A 13,613-nucleotide genomic window follows, 5' to 3' on the forward strand; every position below is an offset into this window, starting at 1 on the left:
TCTGCTGTACTTCAGTGCAGTGAAAGACTGTCCAGCAAACTTACATGCAGTGAATTGTGCACAGTTGTCTGCTTTTGAAGCAGTTGGAGTAATTTAATTACTCGCCCCTCGCTTCGTTCAAATAGTATTCTACTGCAACATAGGGCATCTGAGATAAATGAACTGATGCCGAATTGTCCATGTCTGCATCGCGGTGCACCGAAGAAACAATAAATTTTGACACCCCTAATGATTAATAAAAGTGATACACTTTACAGTATCAATATACAAGTTAACCAATTGCCAGGAAATACAAACGGTCCAGGGTCAGCGACCTATGTGACCAAAACAGCCATTTTGACCCTTCTCTTACCAAAAAAAATGGAGCTACAAAAAAAATGCAATTTGCCGTCACATACTAGGTGGCACTATAGTGTGACTTCTGTGGTATTTTGATAGAAACATCCCTTGCAATGAGATTGCTGTGTTTAATCACACTTGGACTTGGTAGTTGGAATTTCCCTTTTACTTGTGAACTGTTGTTTTGTCTTTATTTTGAATACAAGTGAATGAATACTTTAAAAGGTTTTGTGTCAGCATTACATTTTGGTTTCTCATTTCCCAACAAAGGACTCAGCAGTTTTGATGCCTATTTTTTCACAGACAAAAACACACACAGCATTTAGAAGAGGTATAGGAAAAGTTTAACATTATATACAGAAAATGTCATTTATGTTGCATTTTTGAGACTGAAGAACTTTAATAAAGAAAAAGAAAGTGTGCAATAGACCAGGGGTTCTCAAATTTTTTCACTTCGGAGCCCACTTCATTCTTTGATAAATTTTTGAAGGCCCACCTGTCTTTATTAACATATTAAGTTGAAGTCAGAATTATTAGCCCCCCTTGGAATTAGATTTTTATTTTTTTATATTTCCCAAATGATGTTTAACAAAGCAAGGAAATTTTCACATGTCTGATAATATTTTTTGTTCTGGAGAAAGTATTATTTGTTTTATTTTGGCTAGAACCAAAGCAGTTTTTAGTTTTTTCAAAACCATTTTATGGTCAATGTTATTAGCTCTTTTAAGCTATATTTTTTTCGATAGTCTACAGAACAAACCATCATTATACAAAAACTTGCCTAATTACCCTAACCTGCCTAGATAACCTAATTAACATAGTTAAGCCTTTAAATGTCACTTTAAGCTGTATAGAAGTGTCTTGAAAAATATCTAGTAAAATATTATGTACTGTCATCATGGCAAAGATAAAATAAATCAGTCATTAAATGAGTTATTAAAACTATTATGTTTAGAAATGTGTTGAAAAAAAATCTTCTCTCTAATGAAACAGAAATTGGGGAAAAAATAAACAGTAAACATTTCTGCCAGAGCACGTCTAAAGCTCATATGCAAGTTTATTTTACATTCTATGGCAGAAACACCATTAAGCTTCGCTAGATCCTCCTGTATGGGCGCACGTCTCTTATAAAACACTCACAGGACATTAATTTGAATGACTATGTGGATATATTAAATAGTTCACACTAACATACACAAAGAGATACTTTCACTTTCACTTCACGCATAGTTTGTGAATGAACAGACTTGCGTGTACTAGTTGCAGACGTGATCATGAGGCTGTTTTTGCAACTGGTTTGAAGTAATCAATCAGAGAACAGGAGAAAGTGCATTACTTCAATCATAATGAAATCCAAAAATTATAGTATAATATTGAGAGTTCATTTTAAGCTCTCTCGCTGAGGCCCATCAATTCCGGCAATAGACAACCCTAAATAGAATGTTGAACAGCCCCCCATATTTATTTCTGAAGAATGACATTTGGGATCAGGGCATTTAAGAAGCCTGCTGCAAGTCTTGCCGATCAAAATGAAAGACATTTTAAATCTGGTTTGGAATTAATAATGCGGTGATAACTTATTGATATGAGCTGAATAATTCCAAACGAATGTCTAATATTAACGTCGCCATTAATATTAACGATTTGTAGGTCAAATTGACTAGGCTGCAGGGTTGCTAACCCCCGACTTAGTATGAGCACTGTGAAATGAAAAGCAATGGTTTCCATTTACTCAGGGTTAGTTGAGCATTTTGTGCATGAAAAACCATATTGATGGATATGTATACAATTATAGCCCTTGCATGGAAGCCAATCTAGCCAAACCAGATCTGTTCCTCTCTGGGGTTTGTTCAGTATTGAGCAAGTTTCTTCCATGCGAGTGGATACTGTTTGACAGCAAAAGTTGCTTCGCTAAAATCCATTGAAATGTTGGTTTTGTGCTTGTCCTTGGCTTCTGTGCCTTCTTTAATTGGATTGAAGCCTTGACAGCATTAAAGCGTGGTGTGCATTAATTGTCTGTTTATTTAAACACGTACGGGTGAGTGTGTGTGCATGATTAACAGCTTAAGTGGATCTGTCTTGAATAATAAGCTTTGTTAAGAGATTTGAAAGTACAGTGATAAAGCAGGATCCTAAGAGAGCACCACGGTGATCTTTGATTGGATAACGCAACCTTGTGTAATTAAAGACATGATCTGAAAAAGCAATTGAAGTACAGTTTTCTTTCTGCAATCACGTGGTCTTTTTTGCATACAGTGAATTTAGAAGCTTAGTTATTTGAGCAGACTGATTAAGTGCCATTGTATTTTCTCATGAAAGTCTTCGCCTTTATCTGCAGGTGAACACAGCCATGCATGAAGCCAAGCTGGTGGAGGAGTGTGATGAATTGGTGGAGATAATTCGCCAGAGGAAACAGGTCATCGCTGTCAAGATCAAAGAGTCCAAGGTACGTTTTCTCTTCTGTTCACATCAGCGAGACAGATTAGAACAGCCTGAATCGTAATTTGAAGTCAGACTCATATCTTGCACTTTGGTCATATTTAAGATGCTTTTGGTTTTGCTTTTCAGGTTGTAAACTGGTTAAAGTTACAAGTATAATCTCGAGGAAGAAGTTCAAACTTTTTGCCTTTTTTTCATTTTCATGCAGAATGTCTAAATACCATCAATTAAAGGGATAGTTCAGCCAAAAAGGAAAATTAAACCATTATTTACTCACCCTTTCACACAGTTATACCGGTTAATATCTGGAAAATATCTGGAACGACTTGACCGGTAAATTCATAAAAATGTGTTCACACAGGCAAGAATGTTTCGTAATTTTTCGGAAACAACCATTCACACATCAATTCCAAAATACCGGTAAATTCTGACATCATTAACCAGAAATGAGCTCTAAACGGCTGTGCTTGTATTTGTAAACATAGAAGGGGTCGGGCTTTTGTTGATGATTTCACTTTTATTTAAAGCTTTAGCAATTATGCAGCTGCTTTGTCCCAGAGACATCCAAAGGCAGAAGCACTAACCACAGCTAAATGTTTACACACTTGACTACATTACAAATTATGTGGATGGATAACTTTTGTGAACAACTTATATGAAAACATATGAAGGAACACATGTCACATGTCGAAATGTTCTTAAAATGTGTGTGTGCTGACTCTCACTAGCTCCTTCACGTGCACACGCGTCAAGCAATTAAAACAGCTTGAAGGTAAACAAACAACGGTTTATCAGAACCATTTCATCGATAGTTTTTAACACAGTTGACATTAATAATGAACATAGAAACATAATCTGACTAACATCTATCAGCTAAATGTGTCTGGAAAAATATTCAAAGACTTTTATTTTCATAAACAGCTCAGCTGTGAGTGTTCTGAATGGCTAAAGTAGGCGATTTACGCTAGCGTGTTTTAGATGTGAACACGCTCTTTCCAGCATTCTTCCTTCTGCGTTCACACAGAGCAGCATTCCAGCAAATTACCAGTAAAATTACAGCTTCAGTTTCCGGAAATTGCCGGAACAAATTTAGCGGTATTTTCAAAAAGGGTTTGTTCACACATACAGACCTTTCCGTAAAAATTGCTGGTAGTGTTCTTAACCAGTTTTGTTTTTCTTTTGAACAGAAAAGAAGATATTTTAAGAATGTTAAGCTGTAACCACTGAGTTCCATAGTATTTGCTTTTTAAAATACTATGAATACTATGGGTGTCAATAATCGTATGTTTTCAAAATTCTTCACAAAATCACAAAAACATCAACCTTGTTTGAATGGTTTTCATTTTTGAGTGATCTATTCATTTAAGGCCTGTTCACATTAGGAATAACTAAAAAGGATGACTTTATGAGCATTCACAATCACTCATAGTTTTTCATAAGCTATTTCATAAGCTATTTGGATGGATTTGAATTGACTTTCAACATTTTTTGTTTATAGACTGTTATGGCTAGCTAGCTCGCTCCCGACCATACCATAAAAAAGATCATATAATGGTATATAAATGAAAAAGGTATATAATTAAAATAAACATTTATTGAAGGGAATAACAAAATATAACAAACTGTCCAGAGATTTGAAATAAATAACAAATCAACTGAAATCCTCTCAACAAAATACAATGCTCTGTAACACAAAAGCATAAAGGCTGATTTATACTTCTGCGTCAAGCGCACGCGTGTGCTCTGGCGCAGACTGAGCATGGACGCATACCCCTCGCCGTGGCCATCGCAGATGCCCACCTCTCAAAAAATGTAACTATGTGTCACAACATCTCGTAGCACAAGCACTGTGATTGGTCAGCTTGGTAGCGCTGGTGAGTGTGGGGGGCACAGAGAGCCACGCAAAACCGTTGGAGCGAGTGTTTACAAGTGTCGAGTCCCGTGAAGGAGGTCCAGATGAAAAGTTTTGTTTTGTGTTTACCTTACGATTAAAGTTGCTGCATGTCCCCTGGTTCCCGCCTCAAAATGTGTGAGTTTGAGCCACTTCTATATTAAGGTAGCGTTCAGAAAAAACAAAACACCATCGAAGAAATTCGACACTGTGAAACATAAAAACCTCACTGCCAGCTAGTGTTTCGGAAGTGTTATTGCAGAGCAACACAAACTGAGAGCAGAAGTGTAAATGCACGACAATTCGCAAGGAATGTGCCTTGGGTCACGCCGATCACTCAACAAAGAAGTATAAACCAGGCTTGAGACGGCAAAGCAAAAGAATTGGAACAAAATGACCTCTCCGGGGAATAAAAGTCCACCAGAGAAAGTGCCGTTTTTCACAAAAAATTCAAATATATGTCCTCCACCCATAAATTAACTAACTAACTCTGACATCACACTGCGAGACCACCTAAAGGTAATAAAAAGGAAGACAGGGTCATCACAGTATTAAATTAGTAAACTAAATTAGTCTAACACAAGCTGTGACATTTTCGTTCTCAGTTTGATTCTCTATTTCTTTCACATTGCATGCATTTACAATAGGAAGAATCACCGACAACTTCGTCCAAACTATGTCTCACAGCCAAAAACACATAGTAGATCTTTTGTTATTGACTACATAACGAGAAAGAAGCCTTTAATGGGGGTAGAAAATGTACATATTTGCTCACCTTGGTTTGAAGGGAATTAGCAATTTCTCCTCAACTTTCTTTTTTAACTTTCTGTATGAAACGTCAAACAGACATGGGGGCTCCTGTCAAACCTCCATTAGTTTTTCCTCCATTTTTTGGGTCCAAATAAACCGAAAATTAGTGCTTTTAACTTCTCCCTCAACCACCCTCTGCAGGTACACACACACAAGTGAATGCTGCTCTCTCATTGGCTGTAAGCGATCGCCGATGTTATTTTCAGTCAAAACTCATTTCACACGGCATGAATTGAATCGCCGACAGCTTCAGATATTTAGCACACCAAATATCTTACAGGCATCGGCGAAGCATTGGCGATTCTCTCAGATCGCGTCTTTGATAGTTCATACTGTGTGATTGTCACTCACGTGCACGAGCACCGATTTGCCTGTGATTTCAGGCATTTGTCTGTGATTTCTCAAAACCTGTTGGCGAGTCAAAATCAGGGCTAAAATCATGCAGTCTGAACTCGACATTAGAGAAACCTATTTGAATCTGATTCAGGACAAGATGTCACACGACCCACAAATACAGAGCTGGCGTTTCTAACACATATTTCAGAACATGTCACTGCACCTTTTTTAAGATTGCTAGAGAATAGAGTCTGTCAGGCTCTGTTGGATCCTACGCTGTGCGCAGAGATAGGTGGCATCTCGCTTGATAACATGATGGGGGGGGAGTATATCAAGTATATAGTTTTGTAGCGCAGTTATACTTTAAAGTGACTCTAAACCATGAGAGAAGTTTGTACTTTATACATTTTTATTTATTTTATTTTATTATTTTGACATTTTATTTTTTTATTTTATCATTTTATTTTATTGTTTATTTTATTTTATCATTTTATTTTATTATTTGATTATTTTATTTCATTGTTTTATTTTATTTTATTATTTTATTTTATTATTTTAGTTTAATTAATTTTTTTTATTATTTTATTATTTTATTTTATGTTATTTTAATTGACCTCCATTTAAAATTACCACCATGTTTTTTTACATAAATGATATTTTTGATTCAAAAAGATGTATTAAACTGATCAAATATGAAAGTAGATGTCTGGAACTATTTATTATTATTTATTTTTAGATTTATTATTCCCCTGCACAAAGATAGTCATATTTAGCGAACCATCTTCCTTTATTAAGCTGTATTACGCTGTTCAAATATTAACCATCTTCAGCATTTTAAGTGCAAGGAAAAAGTCTTCAGAGACGGTGTTGAGGTTAAGAAGGTGCCGATGAGTAATCAGATCAAATGGGGCTGCAGAGATACTGTCAGAAAGTCCACAGGCTAAAAGTAAGAGTGCAGTGAAGGGTAGAGATACCACTTGAACAGGACTGTCGAAATTATGACAGGAGGCTTGGCTGGTTGAAGCGGATGCTAGCCATGTGGCATCACTTAACAAGCTTCCCTTGTGTAAAAGAAGCAGGGCCTCAATAATCTTCTTCACTGGCGTAAACATAAACAGCAGGACAGCACAGCTCTCCTCTGGGAACAGACACTCAAGAATATAACTAATGAGTGTGTTTTAGTACTTCTTACATCACAGGGACCTAAACTAAAAGTATCTGATGAAATGTTAATTTGCAGGCTTTATAATGAAAAGGGAGGGAGGGCTGAGTGTATTGGTATTATAATCTAAAGTGAAACTGAATCACTAGAGATGTGCATCCTTTTTAATTGCATTTCATTTTATGAGACTACCGTTTAAAGCTACTGCTAAGGCTACTTTTATTTTTATTCAGCAAGAATGCATTAAATTGATTAACAGTTACTTTACATTAAACATAGAAAAGATATACAGTTAAATGCTAATTTTAGTCCTGTTAATTTTTTCAACATATTTTCCAAGAAACTTGAACATCCAACAGATTCAATTTCTTTCCAACATATTTTTAAACATAATGGTTTTAATACAGTAATTTCTAATAAGTAAAATGTATGTCTTTGCCATGATGACAGTACATAATATTTTACTAGTTATTTGAAAGTTACTAGTATCTTATTACTAACTTAAAGTGCAAAAAAAGGCTTAACTAGTTTAATTAGGTTGACTTGGCAAGTTTTTTTAATTTAGGCAAGTCTTTGGACAACTGGTTTATTCTTTAGTCAATCAAAAATACTATTTATATATTATATATTAAATAAAATAATATATATGTGATGTATAATGTTTAGTCATTTCAATTTTTGTGCAAAAATAGTTTTTTTTTTTCAACATAAACATAGGTTTCAATATTTAAGGGGACTAATAACATTCTTATTAAAAGATATTATAATATAAAGATATTATATTTTAATATATTATAAAATATTGTTATTAAATTTTAAAAAAGTTGGATTTCCTCCACAAAATATATAGATATTATAGAAAATACTGTGAAAATATCCTTACATCTGTACTCTAACCGCTAATATTGCCCACAATACATTAATACACTATGCACTAATGCAGTTATGCACTTACACCCTTAACAGCATAGTATATGAATGTAGTGTCGTCCCAAATGGAACACTAATGGGTTTTCACTGAACGGAAATTCAAACCGTTTCCCAGATGACGTTTGACAGTGCCAAATTAGTGAAGTAAATGACCAAAGTACCAAATAATGCCTGCAATGAGTATAACTGCTTTCACCATCGGGAGGTGCTTTGGACTCTCAGTAGTGAATATTAACCACACTGAACTGAGCTCAACTGAACTGAACTTAAACACTACAAACTGAACTACACTGTTCCTATTTACTGTGACCTTTTATGTGAAGCTGCTTTGACACAATTTACATTGTATAAGCGCTATACAAATAAAGGTGAATTGAATTGAATAATATAGCTTAAATGGTTGAATAAGTGCATCTTCTGGGTAATTGACGTGCACTTATTATTTTTGGAGTTTTCAGTGTGAACGCACTACATACACTATGTACACTACAAAATGGTATAGAATAGTGCACAAGTATGCGATTTGGGATGCACCTACTGTGAACTTATATAAAGATATGTTTGGACATCAACTTCTGAATGCATAAATACCCAAAGACCTGAGGAGATTTCTCGATGTGTCGATATGATTGACAGGGGACATAACTAAGCAACACTGTTAATGAGAAAGTAGAATCTCCCAATGCTTGTATACTCTTCTGTTACACACTCAAAAGTATGTACTTTCCTTTAGAAAAAAATACTTATTTTTTGGGTGTAGTACAAAAGTTTGAGAATTAGGACGCAGCATATGATTATATTTGGGCTTCCGTGACACTGTATCATTTACAAATATTGCCCAAAACAACTTTTTTTAACATTAATGGTGACAACAAAAAATCATCTTGATATAATTAAAAATTCAAATCAGCAATAAAATATTAATATTAAACAAATATTAATTATTATGAATGTATATTCTTCGAAAGATGTAACAAAAAATAAACAAAATTGACAGGTTTAAAAAAACGTTTGTGTGAATTTGACTACATAATCAGAGCAATAGGTTTTTTTAGCTTAGCCAGGAAGACTGTACATTGATCATATTTGATACTTTCACACACATCACCAAAACTGAAGAGTCAGATTTTGTGCTCCACTTGGTCTGTGTGCAGTGTGTGTAGGGTTTTTGTGTTTGACAGTGATCGTGCAGCACAGGCACTTTAACTTGACAGCCTGAACTCACACTCTTATCAAGTGGGGATTTGAGCCGCGAGACAAGCCTGTGCCTCTCTGTTTTTGGGTAATGCGATGTGAGAGACCCAGACAAATGCTATAATCTCTATCAGAAGTGTCTACGTAAGGCCTTTAGTGATGTTCTCTCACACGGCAGCCTGAGTTGACATGCACAGCTTGCAACATGAGATTATGTCTGGCCTTTTGCAAACATCAGTAGTGCAGCTCCAGCATAAAGTGTCTGTATCTCTAGCATTAAGGAGGCTTTTGGAATCATAAACCCAGATGCAAAGCATCTCCAAGATTTGATCTGAGGCTTTGGCCGTTCAGCCTGGTTTGTTTTTTGAATGATTTTTCTATTTATTTTTCTGATGCGGTCCAATTTCTTCAATGCCGTTCTGAAATTACAAACTTTTTGTCAGTAAACCATTTGATCAAAGCAAATCATTTGAAGCTGTCTTTAAGAAATTGGGTCAGATTCGGATTTGATCTAATGCAATCCACTGCGGCACATTTTCTTCTTTTTTTTCCTCTCTCTCTCTTCTTGTTTCTTCATATATCTGGATGCTTTTTCGTGATTCCTTTCTGTCAGACATCCCATTCCTCTATTGAATTATACTGTGACATAGGCTAGATCCTGCTTAACTGACTTAAATGGCTTATTGAGGAAGCATAGCTAATGTATCTCATTCCTTCGCGAAAGAAAATATAATGTATATCCACATGAAACATGGGGTTATTTGAAGTAAATGGAATTTGGAGTGATTCTGTGGTCAGGTAATGTGGGCGGTATGAGCACAATCTTATTTCATGCTAGGTGCATTTTATTTTATGGTAATGGTAAATATAAAATTTGAAATTCCTGTGAATTCAACCTGAAATGTTTTTTTTTTTATAAATAAGCATTCCAGTATTAAATGAGATTCATAGCATATCACTCTGAATGTGGTCTTCTTTTTCCTGTTAACATCTTTGAGACTGTGTGTAATTGATTTGGCTCTTACAGACATTTCTAATCCCATTTGGATAGAGTTTTCTAACAGATCATGAGAATTCAGCATTTATATGAGACTTGCTGAGGTTTTTGAACTAAACTAAGCAACAGAATGCATCACTTTACTGTATCTCTGCTGTAATTACACAAAAAGCAAACAAAGCAAAAGCCTCATTTAGCTGTGATGACGAGCCAAGAAGCGATAATGAGTTTTTGATATAAAAAAATCCACCATTAGGTTCTATTATTTTCCATAACATATTGCAGAATGTAAACATTTGTAATATTAATAGCTTAGCGCGTCACGATAATAGCTCCATGCATTTGTCTCTCCAAAAGGAATGCAATTTGTAAAAGGCGTGTGTGTGTGTGTGTGTTTAGGTGATGAAGCTGAGGAAGTTGGCTCAGCAGATTGCGAACTGCAGACAGTGTCTTGAGCGCTCGAGCGCCCTCATCACACAGGCGGAGCACAGCCTGAAGGAGAACGACCACACCCGATTCCTCCAGACGGCCAGGAATGTGGCGGAGAGGTGAGACCGCACACACACTCACACACGCCGTCACTGCCTCCGCCAGCACTTCTTACTGCTGCCAGCGTGAAGGCAACGTTCAGCTGCTCTGCACTTTACCCGCAACGCATCCTCCTTTCAGTTCAGTTGCTTGTGGCTTTTATTCTAAATAAAACAAAAATGTGCCTTCAGAACTCAATATTTAACAATATTTGCGCTATGGCAAGCCATTTTATCATTTTATACCAAAAATGTATTTAGTCATTTTCATGCTTTTAGCTAAAAGCAATTAGCATCCTGTTATATTTTAGCTGCTAGTGACTTTTAAAGATACTGTTGATTGATTGATTTAATTTAATTTAATTTAATTTAATTTAATTTAATTTAATTTAATTTAATTTAATTTATTCGATAGTAGTACCAAAGTCCCTTTAAGGCAAGTCATTTCACTCGGTGGCCATCTTTGAAACACCTCTCAGGCAGTATGCTCGGGTATTCTGTCTAAATGGGGAAACATCAAATTCTCCAAAACAGCTTGCCAAGCTTAAGATTGAATTTCATATAAGTAATCACCAATAAAGTTAAGCAACAACTGTCTTTTCAGTTTAAATTCTAAACATCCAAATCACACAAAATCTGCAGAAACTCACGCCTGGTATTGTCAGTATATAGCGATCGATGATTGGCTCTGTACTAGAAGGCGGGATTTATTCGCCATATTGACCGTTACACTTTTACCCATTCAAAAATATACAAGTGACATGTCTTCTGTATTATATATACTTTGGTAGTACTTGTTCAGTTGTTCATTAGGTACAAGTAATTGTTCATTATATCAGTATTTCTGTATTAGTCACTACTGTTTATTCATTAGAAACTAGTATTTGTTCATTATATTACTAGAAGTTTGTTCGAAATTCGCACTTACTTACATATATACTATTTATTCTTCAGATACTACTCATTTAAGTACATTGTGGTTATATATTAACTATATTGCAATAGTTGCTTATTAGATACTAGTACTTATTCATCAGACATTATTACTCATTAACTAATAATTAGACACTAGTATTTATTGCAGTTTTGTTATATTATTCATTAAATTCTTCTTCATCATTATTATTAGGTACTTATACGTACTATAAATGTAACTAGTAGTTTTATTTGAACTGTGCATTCATTATGACTAATCAAAAAGTACTTGTACTACAGGGCCGGGCCGAATCTGCAGCGTTTTCTTTTCTTCTTTTCTTTTCTTTTCTTTCTCTTTTTTTTTTTTTTTTTTTTTTTTGCTATTTCTATGCAGAATTTTGTAAAAAGGAAAAATATAACAAAATAATCAATAATTATAATAATAAAGCTGCAGATTTAAGGTAAATGATTTTGAGATTGAACGCTAAAACATTCAATCAAATAAAATAACTTTAACCTTAACATTTTAAACTTGTATTGCAAATCTAAATAGAACTAACTTGTTTGTGAAACAATGCTACAGTACAGTAACTCTCTCACATAATACATCTACTAAAAGACAAAGAAAAATTTACTTTACAAATTGTATTGTACATAAATGATTGAAACAGTTGCACATTAATCAGTGTTATTACAGAACTTAATATGAAAACTGAATGAATAAATATATATATATATATATATATATATATATATATATATATATATATATATATATATATATATATATATATATATATATATATGCACCTATTTAAGTAAGTAAATAGAATTTGTACTTATTAGAAATTAACTGAATAGGCATCAGTAGCTTAAAAGCAGATACTTATAGCCGACATATTAAAGATTAAATCTTGAAATGGCTTGCCATATTTTTGAAGGTTCAGGTGTAGAGAAGCACTTTAGGTGTCATTTATTTTACAAAATGGGCTATATGTGCACCGTAGGCACATTGATGACACACAAAGACCAAGCTGTGATTTCTTTCTTGCTGCTATTAAGCCTTTGCTATTATAAGCCTGATTATTACCTTTCCAAATGTCTTTTTCTGGCATTATGTAACACTGACTGTCAGGATATCGAGTCTCGACTGACATCTGGCTGCTTTTGAATGCTCATATGTGCTCATGCACACACACACACATTTCTCACAGCTATGGGGCTGTCTGAGAATAGTCATATGCATATGTTGGTCAAAACCCACATCACGACAGGCAATTAATGTAAACACTGTTGTTGTGTCTTATGTAACTGCCACCAAAATTGGTTTGATATGTGTTACAGTATTAGATCTATGAATTCGACTGTGTGAAAGTGTATAAATAATAATATTATTTGTTAGAAAATATATTATTAATAATTGATTTTATACTATTAAAATAATTGTGAGAAATCATTTTCAAGAAAAACATGGATTAAATTAAATTATCATTTTTATTCAATGCGTTTCTTGACTTTTCCTTAGAATTATCTGTAAAATTGTAAATCCCACACTAAGTTTAGAATGTATTTGATATATTGTATAATTAAAATGTAATGTATTAAATTCGAATTCATATCAACATTGTTATATTAATTGGATCAATGTTGATTCAATTAATAGTAATTTTTGGCTTAATGCTATTATTTTAAATTACAGATATGTTAATTACCAATCTCAGGTTTTAGGGGGTTTTATTATTTGCATATGGGCTTAAGTTGTTTTAGTCAGTAAAAGTCTTATGCTGCGTTCACACCAGACGCGGATGAAGTGTCAAGCGTGAGTGATTTACATGTTAGGTCATTGTAATGATGCTAATAGTCTTCCTGCGCCTGAGATTCCCTTGTATGAATGAATCGCTCAAGTTAGAAGATCTGAAATTCAGCTGACTTTTGCGTCGCATTAACCAATCAGGAGCTTGCTCTTGTAGGGGTGTAATTATGACGTAGTGCCTGTTGTTGGTGTCCTAAGGGGAAATCCTCCTGCCGACACAGGACAACAGCTCTTCACACGGGGCTCAGCTCAGTCTGAAA

At 34.5% G+C, this 13,613-nt stretch overlaps 1 protein-coding gene across 5 annotated transcripts in view; it reads left to right on the forward strand.

Annotated features, from left to right (window-relative positions):
* Positions 1–13,613, forward strand: part of mid2 (midline 2) — a 288,228-nt gene that overhangs the window by 234,473 nt on the left and 40,142 nt on the right. For all 5 annotated transcript variants that reach the window (XM_056471723.1, XM_056471725.1, XM_056471721.1 and 2 more), the window contains 2 exons: positions 2,678–2,785; positions 10,498–10,646. In XM_056471723.1, the coding sequence (XP_056327698.1) occupies positions 2,678–2,785; positions 10,498–10,646 (257 nt within the window). The remainder of the gene's footprint in view (positions 1–2,677; positions 2,786–10,497; positions 10,647–13,613) is intronic.

The sequence above is a fragment of the Danio aesculapii genome, chromosome 14 (genome assembly GCF_903798145.1).
Source record: "Danio aesculapii chromosome 14, fDanAes4.1, whole genome shotgun sequence".
NCBI lineage: Eukaryota > Metazoa > Chordata > Actinopteri > Cypriniformes > Danionidae > Danio > Danio aesculapii.